Source organism: Dama dama, chromosome 5 (genome assembly GCF_033118175.1).
Source record: "Dama dama isolate Ldn47 chromosome 5, ASM3311817v1, whole genome shotgun sequence".
Lineage (NCBI taxonomy): Eukaryota > Metazoa > Chordata > Mammalia > Artiodactyla > Cervidae > Dama > Dama dama.
In genome coordinates this window covers 63218909-63242491 of record NC_083685.1, presented here as the reverse complement: position 1 = coordinate 63242491, position 23583 = coordinate 63218909, and the positions used below count along the sequence as shown (strand labels likewise).

The window sequence follows — 23583 nt, the reverse complement described above, 5'->3', positions numbered from 1 at the left end:
TTTGCAGTGATATTAGAGCCCCAAAAAATAAAGTCTGTCACTGTTTCCATTGTTTCCCCATCTATTTGCAATGAAGTGATGGGACCAGATGCCATGATCTTAGTTTTCTGAATGTTGAGCTTTAACCCAACTTTTTCACTCCTCTTTCACTTTCATCAAGGGGCTCTTTAATTCTTCTTCACTTTCTGCCATAAGGGTGGTGTCATCTGCATATCTGAAGTTATTGATATTTCTCCCAGCAATCTGGATTCCAGCTTGTGCTTCATCCAGCCCAGCGTTTCTCATGATGTACTCTGTACATAAGTTAAATAAGCAGAGTGACAATATGAAGCCTTGACGTACTCCTTTCCCGATTTGGAACCAGTCTGTTGTTCTAACTGTCCAGTTCTAACTGTTGCTTCTTGACCTGCATACAGGTTTCTCAGGAGGCAGGTCAGGTGGTCTGGTATTCCCATCTCTTTAAGAATTTTCCACAGTTTGTTTGTTGATCCACATAGTCAAAGGCTTTGGCATAGTCAGTAAAGCAGAAATAGATGTTTTTCTGGAACTCTTTGGCTCTTTCGATGATCCAACGGATGTTGGCAATTTGATCTCTGGTTCCTCTGCCTTTTCTAAATCCAGCTTGAACATCTGGAAGTTCACTGTTCACGTACTGTTAAAGCCTGGCTTGGAGAATTTTGAGCATTACTTTGCTAGCATGTGAGATGAGTGCAGTTGTGCAGTAGTTTGAGCATTCTTTGGCATTGCTTTTCTTTGGGATTGGAATGAAAACTGACGTTTTCCAGTCCCGTGGCCACTGCTGGGTTTTCCAATTTTGCTGGCTTATTGAGTGCAGCACTTTCACAGCATCATCTTTTAGGATTTTAAATAGCTCAACTGGAATTCCATCACCTCCACTAGCTTTGTTCTTTGTGATGCTTACTAAGGCACACTTCATTTCACATTCCAGGATGTCTGGCTGTAGGTGAGTAATCACACCATTGTGGTTATCTGGGTTGTGAAGATCTTTTTTGTATAGTTCTTCTGTGTATTCTTGCCACCTCTTCTTAATATCTTCTGCTTCTGTTAGGTCTATACCATTTCTCTTCTTCATTGTGCTCATCTTTGCATGATATAGTCCCTTGGTATCTCTAATTTTCTTGAGGAGGTCTCTAGTCTTTCCCATTTTGTTGTTTTCATCTATTTCTTTACACTGATCAATGAGGAAGGCTTTCTTATCTCTCCTTGTTGTTCTTTGGAACTCTGCATTCAAATGGGAATGTCTTTCCTTTTCGCCTTTGCCTTTCACTTTTCTTCTTTTCTCAGCTATTTGTAAGGCCTCCTCAGACAGCCATTTTGCCTTTTGCACTTCTTTTTCTTGGGGATGGCCTTGATCCCTGTCTCCTGTACAATGTCACGAACCTCCGTCCATAGTTCATCAGGCACCCTGTCTATCAGATCTAGTCCCTTGAATCTATTTCCCACTTCCACTGTATAATCATAAGGGATTTGACTTAGGTCATACCTGAATGGTCTAGTGCTTTTCCCTACTTTCTTCAATATAAGTCTGAATTTGGCAATAAGGAGTTTATGATCTGAGCTCAGTCAGCTCCTGGTCTTTTTTGCTGACTATATAGAGCTTCTCCATCTTTGGCTGCAAAGAATATAATCAATCTGATTTTGGTATTGACCATCTGGTGGTGTCTATGTGTAGAGTCTTCTCCTGTGTTGTTGGAAGAGGGTACTTGTTGTGACCAGCGCATTCTCTTGGCAAAATTCTATTAGCCTTTGCCCTGCTTTATTCTGTACTCTAAGACCAAATTTGCCTGTTACTCCAGGTATCTGTTGACTTTCTACTTTGCATTCCAGTCCCCTATAATGAAAAGGACATCACTTTTGGGTGTTAGTTCTAGAAGGTCTTATAAGTCTTCATAGAACCATTAAACTTGCTTCTTTAGCATTATTGTTTGGGGGTATAGACTTGGATTACTGTGATATTGAATGGTTTGCCTTGGAAACGAACAGAGACCATTCTGTCATTTTTGAGATTGTGTCCAAGTACTGCATTTCGGACTCTTCTGTTGAACATGATGGCTGCTCTGTTTCTTCCAAGGGATTCTTGTGGTATAAGCTCTCTGCTTTCTCAAGCCTTCTCTGTTCTTCTCACATGCTCTCCTTTCAGGCCACTCCTTAAGTTTCTGTTATGTTCCCACTTCCTTCCAGTTCAAAACCCACCACACAATGTGGAAACCAGCCAGTATGAGAGATTTGGCTGTTCTAGGTAAAACATACTAATCAGCCACCTCACCTACTGTATGTTTAAACTTAGGAGCACTGCATATCTTAAGTATTGTCATGGGATAAATAAATGCCATATTTTAAAAAAATTCCCTACAGTGCCTGCTTAAATTGGCACTCTGTAACCTATCGTGAGTTAAGCATCATCCTTAATCCCTTAGAACATGCTGGGTGTGCAATCACCATTGCCGTCGGGTGGGCCATGGCCCGCAGCAGCAGACCCCCAGCCTCTGCCTCTCTGTTCTCAGTTGCACTGTGACATGGACAGTGAGGACCGAGATGAGAAAACTCTTCTAATCTCCTTTCTGTAACTCAGCTACTTTTCCACTTATAGATCTAGCCAAAAATTTGTCCATAATTCCTCTTGACAAGCCTTGTTTCAGATTAACCTTAACTAAAAACCATTCTCTGATTCTTTCAGGAATCTGACATTGCTGGTCAATCAGGAGGATCTGCGCGAGGACCCCCAAGGTTGCCACCCAGGTAGGTAAGCGTGGGAAAACCTCTAAAAAGTCAGTTAAAGAAAATCTAATGACTCCGAGACCAGACTTTGTTTTCTGTGTTGTTGGCCTTCTATCTTTTTTTAGAAATAACTCATAAATTTACCCAGGCCACTAGCCCATAGTCTGTTTCTGACAGCAGGTTGTAGGAATCTCTGCTTCTTGTTTAACACAATCTAAAAACTCACAGAGCACACACACAAATCTCTATTGTTGTTGTTCAGTTGCTAAGTTGTGTCTGACTCTTTGTGACCCCATTGACTGCAGCATGCCAGGCCCCCCTGTCCTTCACCATCTCCTGGAGTTTGCTCAAACTCCACTGTTTATAAAATTTTTTTATAAAATTTTATTATTTCATTATTATTATTATTATTATTATTATCAAACTCCATTGTTTATAAAAGTCCATTGGTTGGTGTTGCTATCCTATTTTCAGAACTAGCTTTCTTTGTTTTAATCTAAATTAGAGTTTTAATAATGATTCCTAGAACATGAACATTAGAGTTTGTTTTTCCCTTCCTGATCATCTAGAAGACCCCATCACATCTACATGATATCTTATTATAAGCTTTTCATCTCAGGCTTTGGTAGAAAGTGCTTAGTTTTCTGAAACAGTCATGGTGTGTTTAAGAGCAAATGGGGCCTTGGAGAGCTCGTGATAGTAAATACTTGTTTGTCTTGAACTAATGAATCTCTAGTGCAAGATAAGAGGAAGCTGGAACATCATGGCATTTCTTCTAATAATATAATGTTTAATGCAGCAGTCATTTGCTGAAAAATAGCATACCCAGCATGTTTCAGTAAATGGTGTTACATTAGCAGAAAGCCCTGTGTGTGTGCGTGTGTGTGCGTGTGTGTGTGTGTGTAAGAAAGGACAAAGCAGAACCTACCATCGATCAAACCCTGACTCACAGCTGCCACCTTGAATTTCAGGCCTGTAAATGGAAAAGTCATACCAGCTCGACAGCCTCCTCCCAAGGGGGCCCCTGAGAGACCACCTCCCCCTAAACTTCCAGCAACCAGAACATCAAATAAAAAGCTGCCTTTTAATCGGTCTTCTTCTGACATGGATCTTCAGAAAAAACCAAGTAACTTGGCACCTGGACTCTCAAAAGCCAAGAGTCAAGTCTTTAAAAATCAAGATCCAGTACTACCCCCGCGTCCCAAACCAGGACACCCTCTCTACAGAAAGTACATGGTAAATGTAGCTTTTAAAAATGTTTCTGGTCCAGAGGTTTGTCCTAAAGCATATATAAGACCCCTGTTCTTAGAAAAAGTTGGTGAGACAAATGTGTAATTGCCCCTTGATGCTAGAGTGTTTTAGACAAGTAGGCTGTGATAAAACCTAAGTCGTTAAAGCACAGTTTCATTATTAGAAACATAGGAACAGGAAGCAGGGCAGCAGGGATTGCAATCTGCTGTCTGGCTTGACCAAACAGAAATTCTGAAGAACCTGACCCAGTAGGTTATACTGATGGGAGTACCTGACAGATATTATATTCACATCTCAGTATAGTTTATGTCTTATATCTTCCTTGCCCACAGAATAAAATTTGAAGTGAAGTGGAAAGAAAGTTTTTATTAAAATGGTTTTTCCCTCATTTTCCACTTTTTTAAACCTGATTATCATGGTCCATTTAATAGTTACCAGTTAGAAGTTTTCATCAATAATAAAGATAGTTGAGATATTAAATTTGTTCTCTTTGAATGTTTTTCTTATCCTGTGACCTTAAGCCTTTGTCTTTGGAGTTGATGTGTTCTCTCTACTTTGGTCAGGTTAACCTGATGAAATCTAGAGCAAATTAAAATGATAAGGAGCTGGAGTGTTGGCACTTTTTAAACAATTATACAACAGTAGCTCTTAACAAGAACAGCTTTTATTCATTTCATATTGTTCTACAGTTCCATCATTGAGCTGAAAATTGTTTTCATTTTAAACCATTTAGGATTTTTTTCCCTCTTCTTAAGGGAATGATATAGACAGATAAGAAGGAGGTATGATATTCATATATATTCATATTCATTTAAACTGATAAAATTTTAATTTGAATAGCTTACTTAAAAATAATAAAAGCAGCAGCTGATGTGTTGAGTACTCATGAGTCAGGCATTGTTTGAAGCACTTTATGTATATTAAACAACTATTTGTTCCTCACATCAACCCTGTGAAGTGGATACTATTATTATTTCTGTTAGGCAGATGAAGAAAATAATACTCAGAGAGATTAAATAGCCTGTCCGGGATCACAAAGCCAGAAATGGTGGAGCCAAGATTGGAACACAGATTGACTAGGTCTAAGCCCATGCTCTTTACCATTAAGCCATACTAGGAAATAGTGTTACAGGACTTCCCTGGTGTCTAGTGTTAGGAGTACATGCTTCCACTGCAAGGGGCGCGGTTTCAATCCCTGGTCTGGGAACTAAGCTCTCACAAAGCCCAGCCTGTGCAGCCAAAAAAAGGAGAAAGAAAATCATGTTACTAACTGTAAAGTCTCTAATTATATTGCCTGTTCCATGTTAAGAGCCTCATTGGGGGTATCAGATTTTGCTTATAGGTCTTAGCCTAGCTATATAATGTCAATAAAGCATTTGAATAACTTAAAAGTGAAGTGAAAGTGAAAGTCTCTCAGTCGTGTCCAACTCTTTGCGACCCAATGGACTATACAGTCCATGGGATTCTCCAGGCCAGAAAAGTAAAGAAATTAATAAATCAAGATGATGATAGATTAGAGTAGAGTAGTATGTCTCTTTACAAAATAACTCCTTAAACCCCTCATCTTTCCTGTGGGTGCCCCACCATTAAATTGCCCCCCAGGGTCACTCTGGCACCCTGACGCCCTGACAGACTGCTGGAAGCCACCCCATCCGCCCCGCCTCCTAGGCCCGCACCCTTGTGCTGTGTCTTTGCTCCCGAGGGCAGCCTCCCGTTCTTGTTATACGTGAGCTTGTGTGATCGCATCTCCTGGCTACACCTTTTGTACTCTACAGCCCTCTGACCCGTGTTTATCAGCCAGAATTTACCAAGGCAGGGGGCAGAGTCCTCTGGCCAGAGGAGGCTACAGACGTAAGAGCCATTCTAAGATCAGACAAGGCTGAGTGACCAGGAACGACTGAGGTCAGGCAACGGCACCAGAGAGACTGCAGGGAAAGAGATTGAAGGCAGGTAGAAGCATCCTGTCCAGCCCCACACAGGACACACCAGTCCCCTGTCAGCCCCCCTGAACTGCAGGCTGTGAGGTCAGTGCTGGGCATTCGCCCTTATGACGCTCTGGGAACCTGGTGGAGTGGACCTTCCCGGTTGTGACTGTGAAAGGGGGACCTTAGGCCGCCTTCAGCCCCCGAGTCCTGTGGGCTCAGCCCCAGGCCCCCAAGGACTCTGCGTATCCTGAGAGGCAGCAGCCCTGCCAACTAGATCCTGAGCTTGAGGAAGCTGGGTGAAGAGTTTACCCGCTGGAAGTTATGCTGCAGGCACGTGTGCCAAATCCCCACATGATCGGCCTCTTAGGACACAGTTATTTGATTATGAATAATCCTTTATATTGGTTTATGTTCAAGATGTCTGTGCCTCATGGAATTGCCAATGAAGATGTCATCCCACAAAACCCTGGAGAACTTTCTTGTAAGGTAAAGTAGAGCTCCTTCTTTACTGACAAATTTTTTAAAAAATTTGCTGGCCTCTGTCACTGTTTTACACATTATTAAATGCTTTAGGCTCCAAAGATTAAAATGTGGAAAAGTAATAATGTTTTATTAAATAATAATTGCTTCAGAGAGTGGTATTGTACCTTACAGCGTGGGGACGTCCTGGTGATACTGAAGCAGGCAGAAGGTAATTACTTGGAGTGCCGGAAGGGAGATGTTGCCGGCAGAGTTCACCTGTCTCAGATGAAGATCATCACGCCACTTGACGAACATCTTAGCAGCAGACCAAACGTGAGGAATTAATACTGTACCATCCTCATATCACACATGGCAGCACATTTCATAGAACTATTAATTATAGCTATCCTCAGGTTTTTATTAGCACGTTTATTTTAACCAGAGTAAAAATTACAGTAGCGTTTTATTCCATTTTAAGAATAAATTACTTCTAAGAGACTTGCCACTGCCATACTAATCACTTTGATACAGAGTGACTACCGTGTGGTCTGCCTTCCTTGTATCATGCTGACTCGCAGCATCCAGGACACTCAGTCATTAATTTTCAGCTGTGAGACCTATTTACTTTTGAAATAATGTAAATACATTTACCAAAGTATTAGAGATTGGTTTTCTAGCAGAATGGATAATTATTTTAAGGAAGGCCCTATAAAGGCTGACATTAAAAAGCTTCCCTGTAAGATTTAAGATGAGTATAGTCCTTGTTTCTCTGATCATAGCTCATAAAATAATGAAATGAAATGTTACAACACTCTGAAGTCACTATTTAGGCCTAACAAATCTGTGGAGCCTAGGAGAATACAATGATTATTGAAGGTCATTTGTTGAGCAAGAAAAATGCCATTGAACAATTTACAGAGGCATATTTTTTAAAGAGCTGCTTAGGGTATCCAGTTAAAATTTTCACTGTCTGTTAGGTAATGTAGCAAACATGAAAAATGAGACCTATCAGTCATTTAAGCCAAGTTAAAGTGTTTGGTTTGTCATTCATCCTAGTTTTCATAATCTCATGCAGTTCTTCTTGGAAGGCAGTCTATCATTTGAGGTTTGCTAAGAAACTAAAGATTCGAATTTCGGAGAGCAGAGAAGATATGTGTTATGCTGGCTACAGCTGGAATGTTGACATTTCTGACTTCAGTCCACATGGGGAAAGTTCTTCTGTCGCTCATTTCTCTGCTTTGAGGCAGCATTACCCATCTGTCACCACTGTGCTTCCTCTCTTTTGAAACATTGATGGGTAGCCATGGGGATTATACTGTCAGAAAGCTTTCCTTTCTGAAAAGGAAAATAGAAGTTGAAAGAAAGAAATAGAAAAACAGAAGCTGAAAAAATTACAAGTTGTTCTTTTATAAACATTCATGGCTTTGTCACCTGGAACATTACTTTACTCATGCTTGTGATGACTTGCAGAAAGGTGACCACCAATGACCCACAGCTGTTGAAATCTAAGTGGGGCCTCTCTTAGGCTCTGGGTCATGGCTAACATTACCCTTTTCAGAAAAGTAAAACCTACTTGAAAGCCTAGTGTGAAGGTAAATATCCCTAAAACTGTGTTACACTCTCCCCTGCCTTAGTCAACAGAAGACATTGCATGTTATGAGGTAAGGCTGGGCTGTCCGAGCAGGGAGGCAAGGGATCTGCACCTCGCGTGGTTCTCACACAGCTGCGGGTCTCAGTTGCCCTCTCACCACTGGAGGCAGTGATCTGACCTCTCTGAACCTCATTTTTTAAATGTGTGAAATAGATATGAGAATCCTCAGAGTTGATTATAGAATTGATTTATCATTATGATTTCATTTATATGAAAGTTCAGAATAGGTAAATCCGGAAGGTAGATTAGTGGTTACCCAGGGCTGGGGGAAGGGTGAGGGGGAGTGATGGCCAATGGGTGGGAGGCTTCTGGAGGGATTACAAATACGTCCTAAAGTTAGATTGTGGTGGTGGTCGCACAATTCTGTGAATATGCTAAAATTAGGTACACTTTAAATGCTTAAATTTTATGGCATGTGCCTTATATCTCAAAGATCCTTAAAAAATTAAATGAGCTAATTAATTTAGGTAATTTAGCATCTGTAAGGTGCTTAGTATCGTGAATAGTGCATAGTGGGCAAACAGTGTATATTAACTATTCTCATTACTCATTAGTATTAGCTATTATAGTCATACTAGAAAGAACTTTGAAATATGTTAGATTTCCCTCCCAGATATCCACTCTAATGGTGTGTTCCTGCCCCTGAGTTGTTCCGACCCCTGTGGCCAGCTCCGTTCACCTTCCCTCTCACCCTTCACCTGCCAGGCCAAGGTGATGAGCAGCATCAAAGGGACAGCCGTGCACAGAAGGCAGGGAAGCGAGAGCGGGAGGCACAGGCTGCCGACTGTCCCACTTCTACCCTCTTTGGCTGGTGTGTGGGCCTTGGTCCATCTGCAGGTCCATGTTTATGTTTGGTGTGGGGTCGGCCTCTGACTTCACTTTTTCCAGATGTAAAGTCATCTAGCCTAACACCATTTATTGGAGCAGTCATCCCTTTGTCTACAGATGTAAATCAGAAAAAAATGAAAACCACACATATGCTAAATTGGGTAAATAGTAATTTTTAAAGCCCCTCCAGGCTTAACATATCTCATAGTTCCTTTCTGCAATCCCTGAAATTCCCATTATGCCCATTTATTTAAGGAAAAGCACTAAGCAGCCTCTAAGACAATGTTGGTGTTGCTTTGGTAAACTAATACACCAGGCTGCCTTAGCCCTTCCTGTATTAAGTTCAGCTGATGTGAGAGAAGGCAGCGTGCCTCCGCAGCTGCCTTACAGTTGATTCAGAAAAGAGTTGCGCAAAGGAGCTGCAGGGCGGATCTGGAGGGGGTGGACCACGACCCCTGATGTCTGACCAGCTGAACGTCATGGTCAGGAAAGGGGCAGTCCCTGATGGGCAGGAGCCATTAAAGGAAGGAAGAGACAAGAAAGGCACAAAAAATCACTTTCATTTAAAAATCAAAGAAAATAAGTTATAATTCCAAATAATATCCATCAGTCAGATGATGATGATGATGATGTGGATAACAACTGCCTGTCATTAAGAAACGGTCACTCTTCAAATCTGGCTTCTCCTCTGGCCAGTCTAAGCACTGGTTAGATGGGTGGAAAATATTGAATTCTCTTTGCTAATTTACTTAGAATTACTATTGAATAAACCATTCAGATTAAATAGAAAATCCAGGCCAGGCATGAGAGGTAGCATTGGCTTTCAAATTACAGAAGGCATTCAGTTAAGTGGTAATAAATGAAATGGATTTTACTTTTTGTGAATTATACTTTTGTAAAAGTCGTTAGCTCTTTTCATTACAAAAGGCAAGAGTGTAAATTGCAGAACTTCCTTCTTTTTCCATCTTAATGAAGAGAATACTTTTAAGGTCTTGTTCTTAAGGTTTAGTTCTGATCACAGTTTATGGAAAAAGCGATCCTTGAAAGGTAAAGAGGTAAAAATGACTACTTCAGTGTAGAATAGATACTGCTTTAAAAAACCAAAAACAACCAACAAAAACTTAAGTTTAATTTCCTTTTGTTTACTCTCTCAGTTTAAGAAAAGTGCTGGGGGGGTATCATAATTGAGAGTTATTTCTCTTCTCCTCCGGCAGGGACTCACACCTTTTCCACTTGGTCATGCTTCCCTTGTTTGGCTCAGCTGTGTGGTTTGCATCTTGTACTCATAATATAATTGTGTCAAGAGGACCTCAATGAGGAAAAAAAAAAACAAAGGTCTCCGAGTGAATAATAAATCCAGCATGCATCATGCACACGCCATTCACGGCTCTGTTTGCTCCCTCAGGATCCAAGCTGCCCTCAGAAGCCTGTTGACACTGGTGCCCCCCACGCTGTCGTCCTTCATGATTTCCCAGCAGGTAAGGACAGAGATGATAAAGCGGTAGAACCTTAGGATCCAGGATCAGGCATCCTCCCCAGGTTAACCTCTCAAGGACATCTGTCTTCACTTTCCGTACCGATGGAGCCCTAGACTGGACAGGTCATCTTATCCATCATCCCACCTTCAGGAAGAGTTGACTGCACCCAGCCATGCCAGAAAACTTACCTGCACACCCTTGCTTTTGATACTCCCTGTGAGAGAGAGAGGAGGAGACAGTGTTTCACTTACACATGAACAAATAGCAAACTGCCTACCAGTTGGAAACTTTTTAACTCTTTCCCAACATAATGAAATTAATTCAGATTTACTAAGTGAAGTTCTTTTCTGCTAAGGGTTGTAAAACCAACACACATAGCTCAGCTATTACTTATGAAATGAAAATATACATTTTTGTCATCAATTTTTAAATACCTTTTATATCCAAGGCTTCAAATAAAATAAACTCCAGATTTATTTATACCTTTTTTTTTGTCCACTTGGTAGACTGATTTTTATTTCAGTGTAAGTAAATTTATATGCTAAAGAGCTGTAGGACTCCCTTAGTATTTTGAGATTGAAATGATTTTTAAGCATGGTTGAGAATCATGTGAATATTATACTGTGTCTATAAAATGGTTTCGTTGTTAAAATATGTATTCAGCAGACGTTTCTATCGGCACAGGAAGAATCATTGGCAAGCACAATGTTTTGTGTGTGTGTGTTTTTCAAGCATTCCCTATCAGTCAGTGCCTGGTAAATAATATCTCATTTGATCTTAAAAGGGGAAACTCATAATTGCAATATCCAGGAAAAAAAATATTTTTAAAGTCAATTCAATTAGTATTATCTGTTCTCAGAATCAGTAGAACATACTGCCTTGGTGGACAGAACTGAATGCTACGTTGTGCTCTGCTTTAATCAGCTCTGCAACCAGGGTAATTGATCACACATCATTATAATTCTATCGTACAGAGCAAGCTGATGATTTGAGCCTCACTTCTGGAGAAATTGTTCATCTTCTGGAAAAAATAGATACAGATTGGTACAGAGGGAAATGTAGAAACCAGACTGGTGTATTTCCGGCCAACTATGTCAAAGTGATTGTAAGTAGGTTGTGCATGTTGAAATTGGTCATATATTCAATGGATTCCATGTAATTTACAGTTTAAAAAAAATAACCAGATGCCTAGATTCTTGGCTTCTGGTTCTGTCTCTTCTATTAATTCATTTAGTATTTGAAAAATTGAGAAATAAAGGTTTGTTCGACTAGATAGTGGTTAATTATTAATATATTATGAGTATTAGAACTTAATGCTTAAATGCTATCTGAAATCCTAAGGTAAAAAGCTGCTGCAGGTCCACAGCTATTCTTGGAGGGTTGATAAGCACTTGAGGGTATATGTTAATCCTTTGAAACATTCAGCAAATAAGAATTAAGTGATACTGGATTGTCCTATAGGAATGTTTGTTCTCTGAGGTGATGGTACCACTTTTCTTTTTCTTTGGAGTGCATTTCGTTATTGATTTCTTTCATTCTTTCCATTGCCATTTATTTCCATCTTTAAAATATATATATAGGATTTCCCTGATGGTCCAGTGGCTAAGCGTCCACCTTGCAATGCAGAGGACAAAGGTTCAGCCCTTGGCCTGGAAAGATCTCACACGCCGTGGGGCAGCTAAGCCATGCGGCGAACTGCCAAGGCCAAGCTCCAGAGCCCACGTGCTAGGCCCGGTGCCCTGCGGCAGGAGCAGCCGGCACAGTGAAGATCCATGCCCCCCAGCCAGGGAGCAGCCCCCACTCACTGCAGCTGGAGGAGGCCCGCACAGCACAGAGACCCAGTACAGCCATAGACAAACAGATGAGAAGATTCTTCTTAAAAAATAGATTTGGCAAACTAAAGTACTTTCATTGGAGGGAATGGTTTTTCACTTAATAGTTTCAAATCTGACTGGAAAATATTATATAAAGTGTTAGAATTTTATACACCCTCACTTTCTAACTGGTGAAAGCAGACCCTATGGTAGAGCCCTGAGTGTTAAGCCTGGGTGGCTGAGAAACATAGAGATGAAATAAGACTGCCACTCGAGCATTTATATCAATGGAAAGAGAATGACTCAGTTGCTGATATAACTTATTGATACTGAAAAATATCAATAAAGCTAGCTTAAATAGTTGAGCATTAACCACTTATTTGAGGAGGGGAAGCAAATGATTTTTGATTACACCAGAAGCTTAGCAAACAGACATAACAGATAACCTATATGTTTCAAGTATAAATGAGATTGAGTCTCTGGAATTACAAAATGTGGGTCTTACAAGTTGTCTGATATATAAATACCCTGATTCTTTGGAGAAATCCAACCACATTCTCTAAATTAATATTAAGAATAATGTTGGTTTTAGCACTTTTCCTCATTTTTCTTCTGCCCGGTGTAGCCGTACTTTAAAAAGCAGTTACCACACTGAAATCAGTCACACTGTATTTGCCACATTATTGATGTGTTATTTATAAGCCTGCAAGTTTAAAAAGTTGTTTTAAAACTTCAAACTTTTGGAATTCATCAAGAAGGGCACTGATTTATTTAATGTAAACCTCAAAGCTTTAAGTAGTTTTCTGACAGTGCATTACGGTCAAATATTTCATCACAACTTAGCTCTACTAAGCCTTGTAGATGAGGTATTATGTAACATGCTTACCCCTAGATGCTCACTGAGTGCCAAGTCCTCTCTTCCTTCCCTACTTACAGTGCAGGGGAAAAAAATGGCCCAGGGTTATGAAAATGGACAGAATCACAAGTTTGGTTAAAAGATTTTATTTGGGGTCATGGAAACATTGCAGAATTCTACCAACACTTTGGCTAAGTGTCTAGATAGTACCTATGCCTAGTTTCTATGCTAAGCCCTCCTCACCTGATGTTTTCAACTTAGGGGATATGAGATAGAGAGCCCCAGTTAGAGGGGAACGACATAATGTGCTTATTCCAGCAAATAAGAGAAAGATTGATTGGCTGTACAAGGAGGGCTACATCACAAGTTATGGAGTTTTTTCAAAACCCAAATTCTGGATTTCATACCTTTTTAGCATCTATGGTATGTTTTGTCGATTTAATACCTAGCTAAACTGGTTAACCTCAGTTGTAAATTTCCTAATTACTTAACCTTAAATTTATCTTATGAAAATCTGAAATAATACAATTGTTGCCTTGATGTTTGTCTTTACTAGATTGATGTTCCAGGAGGAAATGGGAAAAGGGAATCCATCTCATCTCATTGTGTTAAGTAAGTTTTACTTGTGTTCTTTTGCACAAAATACAAAGGATATGAGCATTTATATCATAAAGAATTAACAAGCGTTAACACTTCAGATGCATGATTATTCAGATTCTCAGTGTGTCTTTTTAATTATGAGGAAAACGACTTGTTTAAAAATTCTGATGAAATTGCAGCACGCTGATAATAGCAACTCTGTACCAATATAGGGCATATAGACAGCCACAGTCTGTCCTGGTGCTTCCTACAGCCTAACTTTGTCTGAATAGAGAGGTTTCATCATCCATTGCATTTTGTGTTGGCCTTCTGGTATTTATCTACCAACTTATTTCTAGAAAGTTCAAATACTTTTGTCATAGTGTTAGGGAACCATTGACCAAAACCACCTACCTTGACCAGGCGTGACAATAACCACTTGAACGAGTTGTCTCACAACAGGAGGTCCCGATAAGAAGCATGAAAACTAACTGGGAGAATCTGGGAGAGGCCAAAAAAGGAGGAGACGCCTGCCCATAATATGTCTTATAAAACTAACTGGAAGAATTTGGGAGGGGCCAAAAGGAGGGAAGAGATGCCAGACTATGTCCTGCCAACCTCCCAGAATCCTTCCTGCTGAAATCCATCTCGGCTGAGCAATGCACACGCCACCACGAAGGACCCTGAGTCAGAATGGTTGCCTAGAGACCACCAGGAGACTAACCCCATTACAGTAAAACCTGGGGCTGCCAGCCGTGTGGCAGAGCAATCCTCCTGGGTTCCTTTACCCCGCTGCTCGTCCCCGCGCCCCTTCCCAATAATGGTTCTTGCTTTGTCAGCACATGTGTCTCCTCAGACCATTTCCGAGTGTTAGACAGGAGCCCACTCTCTCCTCCAACAATAGAAAATGTTTAAACCTAATAGAAATATGAAGTCTACAAATCGGCTAGGTATTTTGTATTGTTTTATTTTTGAGAGGACATAAAAGAAAGTAAAGGAGGAGTTAATTTGGAGGAGTCTTCTTTTATGTTTGAAGACCTTTCAGTGAATTTATGTATCCTTTTATGCATCATTGTAACTCCTTTGTGATTTAAAACATTGCCACAATGCAACTTTATATTCCAGTTAAATGAGCAAATTAATAGAATTCAGTACCTCCTGAAGACTGTAAACCTGTCTTTGAATAGGTCAGACATAAGAAGATACGCTCTCTGAGGACTTCAGAAAATAAATGCAAAGGTTATCACAAATAAGAAAACTTCCGAGACCACAATAGTTTCATTCTGTTTCAGGTTCCGCTTTTCTCCTGTTTTTAAGCGGTGTTTACTGTGTCAGCAGGTTGAATTTAAAGTGGGCTTTCATAGCCGTTGATCCATTGACCTGACTTAAATCAGACTTTGATTGCAGCCAGTACCAGCCTTTTCTTTTCAGGCAATTGCCTCTCCTTAGTCATTGAAACTTCCTTTCTGAAACCTCAAATCAAAGGTTTGGTATTCATTCATGTCTTCGAGGGATGCAATTTCATGTCTGTTTTTATCTTATTATCAGTCAGAATTGCAGATCATTTAAGGATTGTTCCAATTCTCAGAACTGAAGCCTTTTTAAAGGAGATACAAAAGTCATTTTAGAACAACAGTGTTAGGTATAAGATTAAATGTTGTAAGATAATATGTCAAGTGTTTTCTTTGAACCTCCTAGTTTTGAAGACCATTCATCTATATACAGAACTCACTGATTCAACATATCTTAAGCAGCTACCCTGCCCAGCTGATGCCCATTGCTTTTCTGCCATGGAAGCTTGATGTCTTGCCCTGAGATCCTCAGGGTTAACACGTCTAAACTCAGTGCGTTTATGACTGAGAGGGTTCAGACTTAGCCCTGGATTACTGTGGCCCAGGGATACAAAAACATGGAGACTGGGGAGATTCTGTCATGAAAAGGTGATCAAAAGATGTGACAACCTAAACTAACCACTAGTTGCTTCTCTGGCATTCTGCATGTACTAGAAACTGTGACTTTAGCCTTTCTGAGTGAAACAGGCTTGTATGTACAAAGTAAGGACTGTCATTTAGAAAGGTAGCTTAGTCTTTTTCATGGAAATTTTAAATTATGCCTCTTATATCTTGTTCCAAAGTAAATACAAAATAAATATTCACTGAAAGATTAAATGAGGGTTTCCAGGCATTTTGAAAGTTAGTACTGCCTAATTTAACCCACAAATGTGATCTTTCTTCAGAGGCCCAAGATGTATTGCTCGATTTGAGTATATTGGAGACCAGAAGGACGAGTTAAGTTTCTCAGAGGGAGAAATTATTATTCTTAAAGAGTATGTGAATGATGAGTGGGCGAGAGGAGAACTTGGAGACAGATCTGGGATCTTCCCCCTTAACTTTGTGGAACTCATTGAGGATCATCCCACCTCTGGTACAAATGTTTTAAGTGAGTATAGAGAGAATGGTTTTTTATTATGTACTATCCTAATTCTATCCAACCAGTCCATCCTAAAGGAGATTAGTCCTGGGTGTTCATTGGAAGGACTGATGTTGAAGCTGAAATTCCAATAGTTTGGCCACTTTATGTGAAGAGTTGACTCATTGGAAAAGACCCTGATGCTGGGAAAGATTGAGGGCAGGAGGAGAAGGGGACAACAGAGGATGAGATGGCTGGATGGCATCACCGACTCAATGGACATGAGTTTGAGTAAACTCCGGGAGTTGGTGATGGACAGGGAGGCCTGGCATGCTGCGATTCATGGGGTCTCAAAGAGTCAGACACGACTGAGCGACTGAACTGACTGTCTGAGTGATCCTAATTCAAACAAACCAGGTAATAGGTTAATACTTAAGTTGCATAACAATCCACATTGCCATATTTTTTTAAGGTAGAAGGAAAAATGATTTTTAAATGTCATTTGTCATTTTGGGGATAGTCATTATTGTGGCAGTCTCTCAAAGAGCTGGTTTATTAGCAGTAGCTTCATATTTTTTTTACTAAAGTCACTCAGTCGTGTCCAACTCTTTATGACAACCTGGGCTACACAGTCCATGGACTTCTCCAGGCCAGAATACTGGAGTGGGTAGCCTTTCCCTTCTCCAGGGGATCTTCCCAACTCAGGGATGGAACCCAGGTCTCCCACATTGCAGGCAGATTCTTTACCAGCTGAGCCACACAGGAAGCCGCAGGATACTGGAGTGGGTAGCCTATCCCTTCTCCAGCGGGTTTTCCCAATGCAGGAATTGAACCGGGGTCTCTTTCATTGCAGGCGGGTTCTTTACCAACTGAGCTATCAGGGAAGCCGTTCATATTAGCTATCAGGGAAGCTTCATATTAGAGATGGCCAAAAAAAGAGTCATCAACTTTTAAACAGAAATGGCCTATAGAGTATAACTAATGTATTTCCTTTTTCGGTCTACAGTAAAGAAAACAAACCCAGAGAGGGTAGTTTGTACTGGCCTGGCAAAGCTAGTAGCCAGTACGTGAAGAGACTGATCTGGAATCCCAAACTTTTCACTTTCCTCTCAAAGTTTTTTCCCAATGCTGTATGGTCTTTACATCTGAAGTTTTGATTTTCTTTTAAAAATATAGGCACAAAGGTACCACCAAAGACCAAAAAAGAAGATTCTGGTGCAAATTCTCAGGTAGGCTGCTTGACTAGATAATTGTGGTGAAAGCCAAGTTTTGTCTCTGGGAGGACTATTAAAATCATAATTATCAAAAGAAGTGTTTAATTTTTAAATTCATGTAGCAGATATTTGAGGTAAATAGTTAGGGGATCAATATTTTTCTTGCTCATAGAGCTCATCATACAAATGAATTAGAAAAACATACAAACACTGATAAAAATTAACGAGGAAAGAGACATTGGAATATTCATGAAAGAGATAGTATAAGTGGCTGATAGTAAAAAAGGTTTTTTGTTTGTTTGTGTTTTGGCTGCACCACCTGGGTTCCCTGTCCAGATCTCAAACCCACGCTCCCTGTGTTGGGAGCACAGAGTTTTAACCACTGGATCACCAGGGAAGTCCCTAAAAAAATTATTTAACCGTACAGTAATCAAAGAAATGCCTTGTAAGGAGACAATAAAATACCATTTAACATATCTAGTTAACCAAAGATTCAATACAACAACAGCAAACAAGTAATTATAGGTATGTGATTGTTAAAAGAGGAAAAGTACAGATTATTGTTATCAATGTTTTTATCTCTCACCCTAAAGATGAAAAATGAGACAAGGTTTTAGTCACAAAGATGGTCATAGCAGTGTTATTATAGACATGAAAAAATTGGAAATAACCTGAATATGGCCATTATTGGGAAAATGTTCTGAGCATGAAAAACTAGATTTGTAAAGTAAATGTCATGGGAGGAAAACATATAATGAAACTGAATATACAGCATAAAAAGACTAGCAGGAAATGTATTTAAGTTGTTAACATTCAGTTTCCTTAGGTGGTTAACATTATAGATAGATGGATGTTTTTCCCATTCTTTGTAGATTTCTGAACTTGCCAAATATTCAGGAACATTTGCATTATTTTTATAATGGGAGAGAGAAAAAATGTATTAAAATTTTTACAGTGTTTAGCATGACTTCAGAAGTGTTCAAACTGGATGGGAATGTGAGTGACTTCCATCGTTTTTTGTGACAGATTTTAGAAGAGTGAGCCTGACAGGGTCATTGTTTGTCACAACATCAGGGGTCACTGGGCTGTGTGTCTCTCAATTCTCTCATCCCCCCACTGATCGTCAAACAGGAAAGAAAGTGACCACAGTTCTTCAAAAGGAAATGTTCGCATGGTGGCCACTATTTCTCAGGAATGACAAGTACTCTTCTATAGAGTTGGTTTCTCAAGTGCAGGAACAAGAGGATAGGGTTAGGGTTTTTTGTTTGCTTATTTTGTTGTTTTTCTTTGAAGCCATCAACTGTTGAGAACTTAAGATGTGCCAGGCACCATGCTGAGCAGTCTACACGTATTACCTCATTTGATCCCCACGTGTGCCCTGAGATGAAGCTGAGGCTTAGAGCAGTGAGATGTCTTGCCCTGTGTTAACTGGGAGTGACAGAACTGGTCTGGAACCCAGGCCCATCTGGCTCTAAGCTTTTGATCTTGGTGTAATCCTTGCCTCCCTGCTTGAGCTTCTTGAACACAGGGCACCCATCCGAGTTGGCAGAGACTCCTTGTCTTAGAGCAGAACCCTCTTATGATGTATTTGCAGCAAAAAGCATTCTTGTTGGAGCATGAACCATCACGCTTGCCCACCACATCTGGGTGGTTGTCCTGCCAGCCTTGGAGCGAACTGTGACTTGTGAAATGAGAAGTGTGCACTAATGCAGTCTTGGGCCGTGGGACCCGATAGCCTCTCAGCCAGCTTGTGTGTGCAGTGCTCAGCCGTGCGCTCACTTGTGTCCAGCTCTCTGCAACTTCCTGGGCTATAGCCCACCAAGCTCCTCTGTCCATGGAATTTTCTAGGCAGGAATACTGAAGTGAGTTGCCGTTTCCTCCTCTGGGGATCTTCTCAACCCAGGGATCGAACCCACATCTCCTGCATTGCAGGCAGATGCTTTATTGCTGAGTCACCAGGTAGAGACCTGGGAATTAACAGACTGCCCATTCTGATCCTTCCCAATTTAGGTAAAGATCTTCACTGAAAATTATATGCTTGGAAATTCCCTGGTAGTCCAGTGGTTAGGATTCTGGGCTTCTAATACCAAGAGCCTGGGTTCAATCCCTGGTCTGGGAATTAAAATCTCACGAGCTTGTAAAGCAATTATCCTTCAATAAAAAATAAATTAATAATAAAAAAAAATCCCACAAGCTGCACTGTGTGGCCGTAAAAAAGAAAAAAGGAAAATTATATGTTTGCCAGAATGTTTTCATAGTGTCATAAATACTATATACAAATATGATACACTTTTATCTAATTTTTTAATGTAACTAGTGTCATAGATCATGGGCTTCCCAGACGGCACTAGTGGTGAAGAGCCCACCTGCCAATGCAGAAGACACAGGTTCCATCCCTGGTAGGAAGATCTGCTGGAGGAGGGCATGGCAACCTACCCAAGTATTCTTGCCTGCAGAATCCCATGGACAGAGGAGCCTGGCAGGCTACAGTCCATGGGGTTGCAAAGAGTTGGACACGACTGAAGTGACTTAGCACACACAATGTCATAGACCATAATTAGAAAAAAAATTTTACTTAAGCATTATATATCCCTTAAAAGCAAAAGTCACAAATTTTATCACATGTCATTTAGAATTTTAAGAAAAAAGTCATTGGAAGCTTTTATTTCTGAAATTCATTAGTGACATTAGGTATTGAGTGATTTAAAGTGGCCCTCAGACTTTGAAAGGTTGTGACCCCTTAGTTTTTTTGCCACCACTTTTTAAGCTTTGTGAAAATTAATCTGAAATAAAATTTCACATTTCTTAACAAACTGATTTGTAACAGGAGAACAATCTTTGTGGAGAATGGTGCGAAGCTCTGCACAGTTTCATGGCAGAGACCAGTGAGGACTTATCCTTCAAGAGGGGAGACCGGATCCTGATCCTGGAGCGAGTGGACTCCGACTGGTACAAGGGCAGACTGCGGGACCGAGAGGGCATCTTCCCCGCCGTCTTCGTGCGGCCCTGCCCAGGTACCACTGCTACCCGGGAGGCTCTTACCCTCCAAGGGGACCCCAAGACCTTTGAAATGATACGGATTTCTTTTCCTTCTGGCCATGCTCAATTTAAGTTGTTGGCCTATATTTGAAAGTAAATTCATAAGGTTACGCAAACTTTCTGCATATAATTTGTTGAAGTTATGGGGGGAAAAGAGATAAAGATGCCTTTAATCAATAATGGCTAGTTTTATCTCCTGAATATACTTGGTATAATTTTTTTTCTGCTAAGAGAACATCCGTCATCTTTTTGCAAGTTAAATTCAAAATTAATTGAAAATATTATGTCCTGGAAGTGACAAGGGGGATTTCTTAAAATGTTTGATTTGTGTTTTAGTCAGTGTCTTTCTATGTATTTGAATTTTTGGTGTCTTCACAGCTGAGGCAAAAGGCATGGCTGCTTTATCGCTGAAGGGGAGGAAGGCCAAAGCCTTGTATGATTTCCATGGGGAGAATGAAGATGAGCTTTCCTTCAAGGTCAGAATGTGCATCTTTTTTGTAACTGCATTAAGCAGCTATAAATTTTGAAATGTCTTCCACTGAAGAGTGAACACTTGCATGGAGTATTGATCCTTGATCAAGAGTGAACAGATCTCAGACCCTCGTTCTTAAGGATGAGATTAGAGAAGTGACTAGGGCAAATGTATCTTATCAGCAGAGCAGTTAGGTACTTAAAATCATATTGATGTTGCTAGACCCACAGTTGCCTAACAAATTCCTTATTCCTCAGCCTTATGACATGTGATCTCACTAATGCTGGAGGCTTCACTGGAAGCCCTAGTAAAGGACAGTCCTCGGACTTCCCTGGTGGTCCCCCGGTTAAGATTCTGTGCTTCCCCTGCAGGGGCCACAGGTTTGATCCCTGGTTCAGGAGTTAAGATCCCATGACGCTGCGCAGCTCAGCCGAAGTAAAGAAGGGCTGGTCCTCTGCATGGCCCTTGCCGCCTGCTGCTGTCACGTCTTGAAATCCGTGGGGAAGTCAGGTGGCCCCTACTGCAGCTGGCCTCTGCAGCACTGCCACACAAGGCCCCGGAGCGTTGTCCACAGAGATACTGAACAGACTCTAGGGTAGTGATCCCAGAAGATCGAGGTGCTTTGAGACAGGTTTCTTAAGAAGCCTAAAGCCTAACCTTAATCTCAGAATACTTGCATGATCCTGCTTCTGCATCCACAGGTGGACTGTGGTCAGAGGAAAGTACCCACGGCAGTGCTTTGGTCTTGGGCCAGATGCCGTCAGAAGAGTTGTCAGGCAGTGGGGATTCCCCATCACTGGAGATACTCAGAGCAGGGATGCCACAGAGGGAATTGAAGTATCCAGGAGTGATTGGACAAGATGAGACTTAAGACAGTGGGTACCCACATAAGGTTGACACCTGTCTACAACAAAATGAGGAAAACAGTGATGGCTGGGGATATGGAGGCTTTAGGGGAGCCATGGAGAAAGGTGGGCATGCTGAGATACATCAGTGTAAGCTTGCTAACTTTTCTGTTTTGTGATGGAGTTTACTTTCTTCTGAGAATTTCTTTTTCATACTAAAATGTGGCTTCTGTTATAAAATATTACTAGTAAATGATACATATTTCTTATGCAAAATTATAATTGGTAACCCTATATGTTTCTTTCTTTCTTTCTTTTTAATTTCTTGGTCCATTAAATCCAAAAGTTTAGAAACTGTTGCCCTAGTCCTTTTCAATCTTGAGAGTCAATGGCTCAAAATTAATTCCTTTTATCCTCAAGTATACTGTTACTGCAAGTGAACTCTCTGGATTCAGACTTTTTGGGTATTATTTTGGCCTTCATTTAGGTTATGTCAGTATAATCATCCAGAAAATAGGTTGTCTTCATTTTACAAATGCCTGACTGTAAACAAGATGGTTCTGGAGTTTTTTAGTTAAGGGATGCTGTACCATTTTCAGTATCGTTGATTATTAATATTTTATTCAATATCGACATAATATTAGTAAATAAAACTTTGTTTAAATTGTCCTAGCTCTCAGAAAACAGATGTGACATATATGTATGTATGAACCAGAGCTAAGAAAAATAGTTTTAGTCAAGGATTATAATTTAGGAACCAGAAGGAACTTATAACAGAAACTTTGAATGCCAAAATTTTTACACATTTTAACAGAGTAAACTAAATTAATGACATTGGATAGTCAGCATTTTCCCTTTCCATTTTCCATTAAGAATGGCTTTAAACCAGTTTTCCAAAGAGCAGTGTCCTAGGGCTATAAGTAAATCCATTTAACCTGATAAAGATATCCTTGTAAGTAGCCAGGGTATTCTTGGACCGTTACGGAATCTTAAACTCAGGTTCCAGGAAGTGGTTAGAAACCATAAAGGACAAAATAGCTTCAGGAGATAATTTCAAAACTTATGTCTTTGTCTGTTGAGATAATATAATTCACACAGGAATAAGACACACCATCCTTTGAGTAGCCCACTGAAGACAATCATGTGCTGAGTCAGGGACGGGAAGAGTGCAGTCTGATACTGAGGCCATGGCGGAGTGGAGTGCACCAAATGGTGGAGGAGAATGCCATTATGTGGAACAATAAATGTAGAGTACAAAATGCTCAGGAGACTGAGAAAAGGCCATTTTAGTAAAAGCCTTTCTAAGTAAAAAGGTAGACTGTATACTGTGCTGACCTCATGCCTGATGGTTAACATTAGGTTACCCATTGTGATTCCTGGATAGGCCCTGGAATCACTAGATTTGAATCCTCTTTCTACCACTAACCAGACATGCAGCACTGAGCAAGTCACGTAATCCCTCTGAGCTTCAGTTTCCTTTTCTATAAGATAAGGAAATCTCTAAAAATATTTCTCAAAAATGGGGAAATAATGGTACCACTTCTAGGACTGCAGTATTGTTTAAATGAGTTAATTTTCACTGTTCTTATTTTGATAAAAAATAAAATAAATGAGTTAATTCCCATAAAGCAGATAGAAAAGGACACGGCACACACACAGTGGGCATGCAGCGCCCTCTCGTCACCAGGCCTTTGCGTGTCGCCTTGGAGGAGGCCTTCCCAGACTGCCCTGACGTGATGGCAGCTCACACTTTCTGCCCTCCTCCGCTGGCTCAGTTATTGTCTCCCAACTCTGGAATAAGGTCTTTCTTCATTGCTGTATCCATAGTGCCTAGAAGAGTGTCTGACACGTAGTGGGTGCCTGATAAGTACTTGTTATTTGGGGAAAAAATTTATATATATATTTATGTTAGCTGGTATTTTTATTTATTAAAGAAGAATTTTAGATTAGGAGTGGTGAATTTGAGGGGCACAAAATACAACCAGGAAATGCAACAAAGGCGACAGTGACAGAGGAGTGGG

At 40.5% G+C, this 23583-nt stretch overlaps 1 protein-coding gene across 10 annotated transcripts in view; it reads left to right on the top strand.

The window, feature by feature from the left end:
- Positions 1-23583, top strand: part of SH3D19 (SH3 domain containing 19) — a 211782-nt gene that overhangs the window by 186395 nt on the left and 1804 nt on the right. For all 10 annotated transcript variants that reach the window (XM_061142488.1, XM_061142491.1, XM_061142482.1 and 7 more), the window contains 11 exons: positions 2699-2760; positions 3711-3975; positions 6333-6401; positions 6570-6710; positions 10262-10334; positions 11309-11439; positions 13561-13616; positions 15820-16022; positions 17169-17221; positions 20034-20220; positions 20624-20721. In XM_061142488.1, coding sequence (XP_060998471.1) covers positions 2699-2760; positions 3711-3975; positions 6333-6401; positions 6570-6710; positions 10262-10334; positions 11309-11439; positions 13561-13616; positions 15820-16022; positions 17169-17221; positions 20034-20220; positions 20624-20721 — 1338 coding nt within the window. The remainder of the gene's footprint in view (positions 1-2698; positions 2761-3710; positions 3976-6332; positions 6402-6569; positions 6711-10261; positions 10335-11308; positions 11440-13560; positions 13617-15819; positions 16023-17168; positions 17222-20033; positions 20221-20623; positions 20722-23583) is intronic.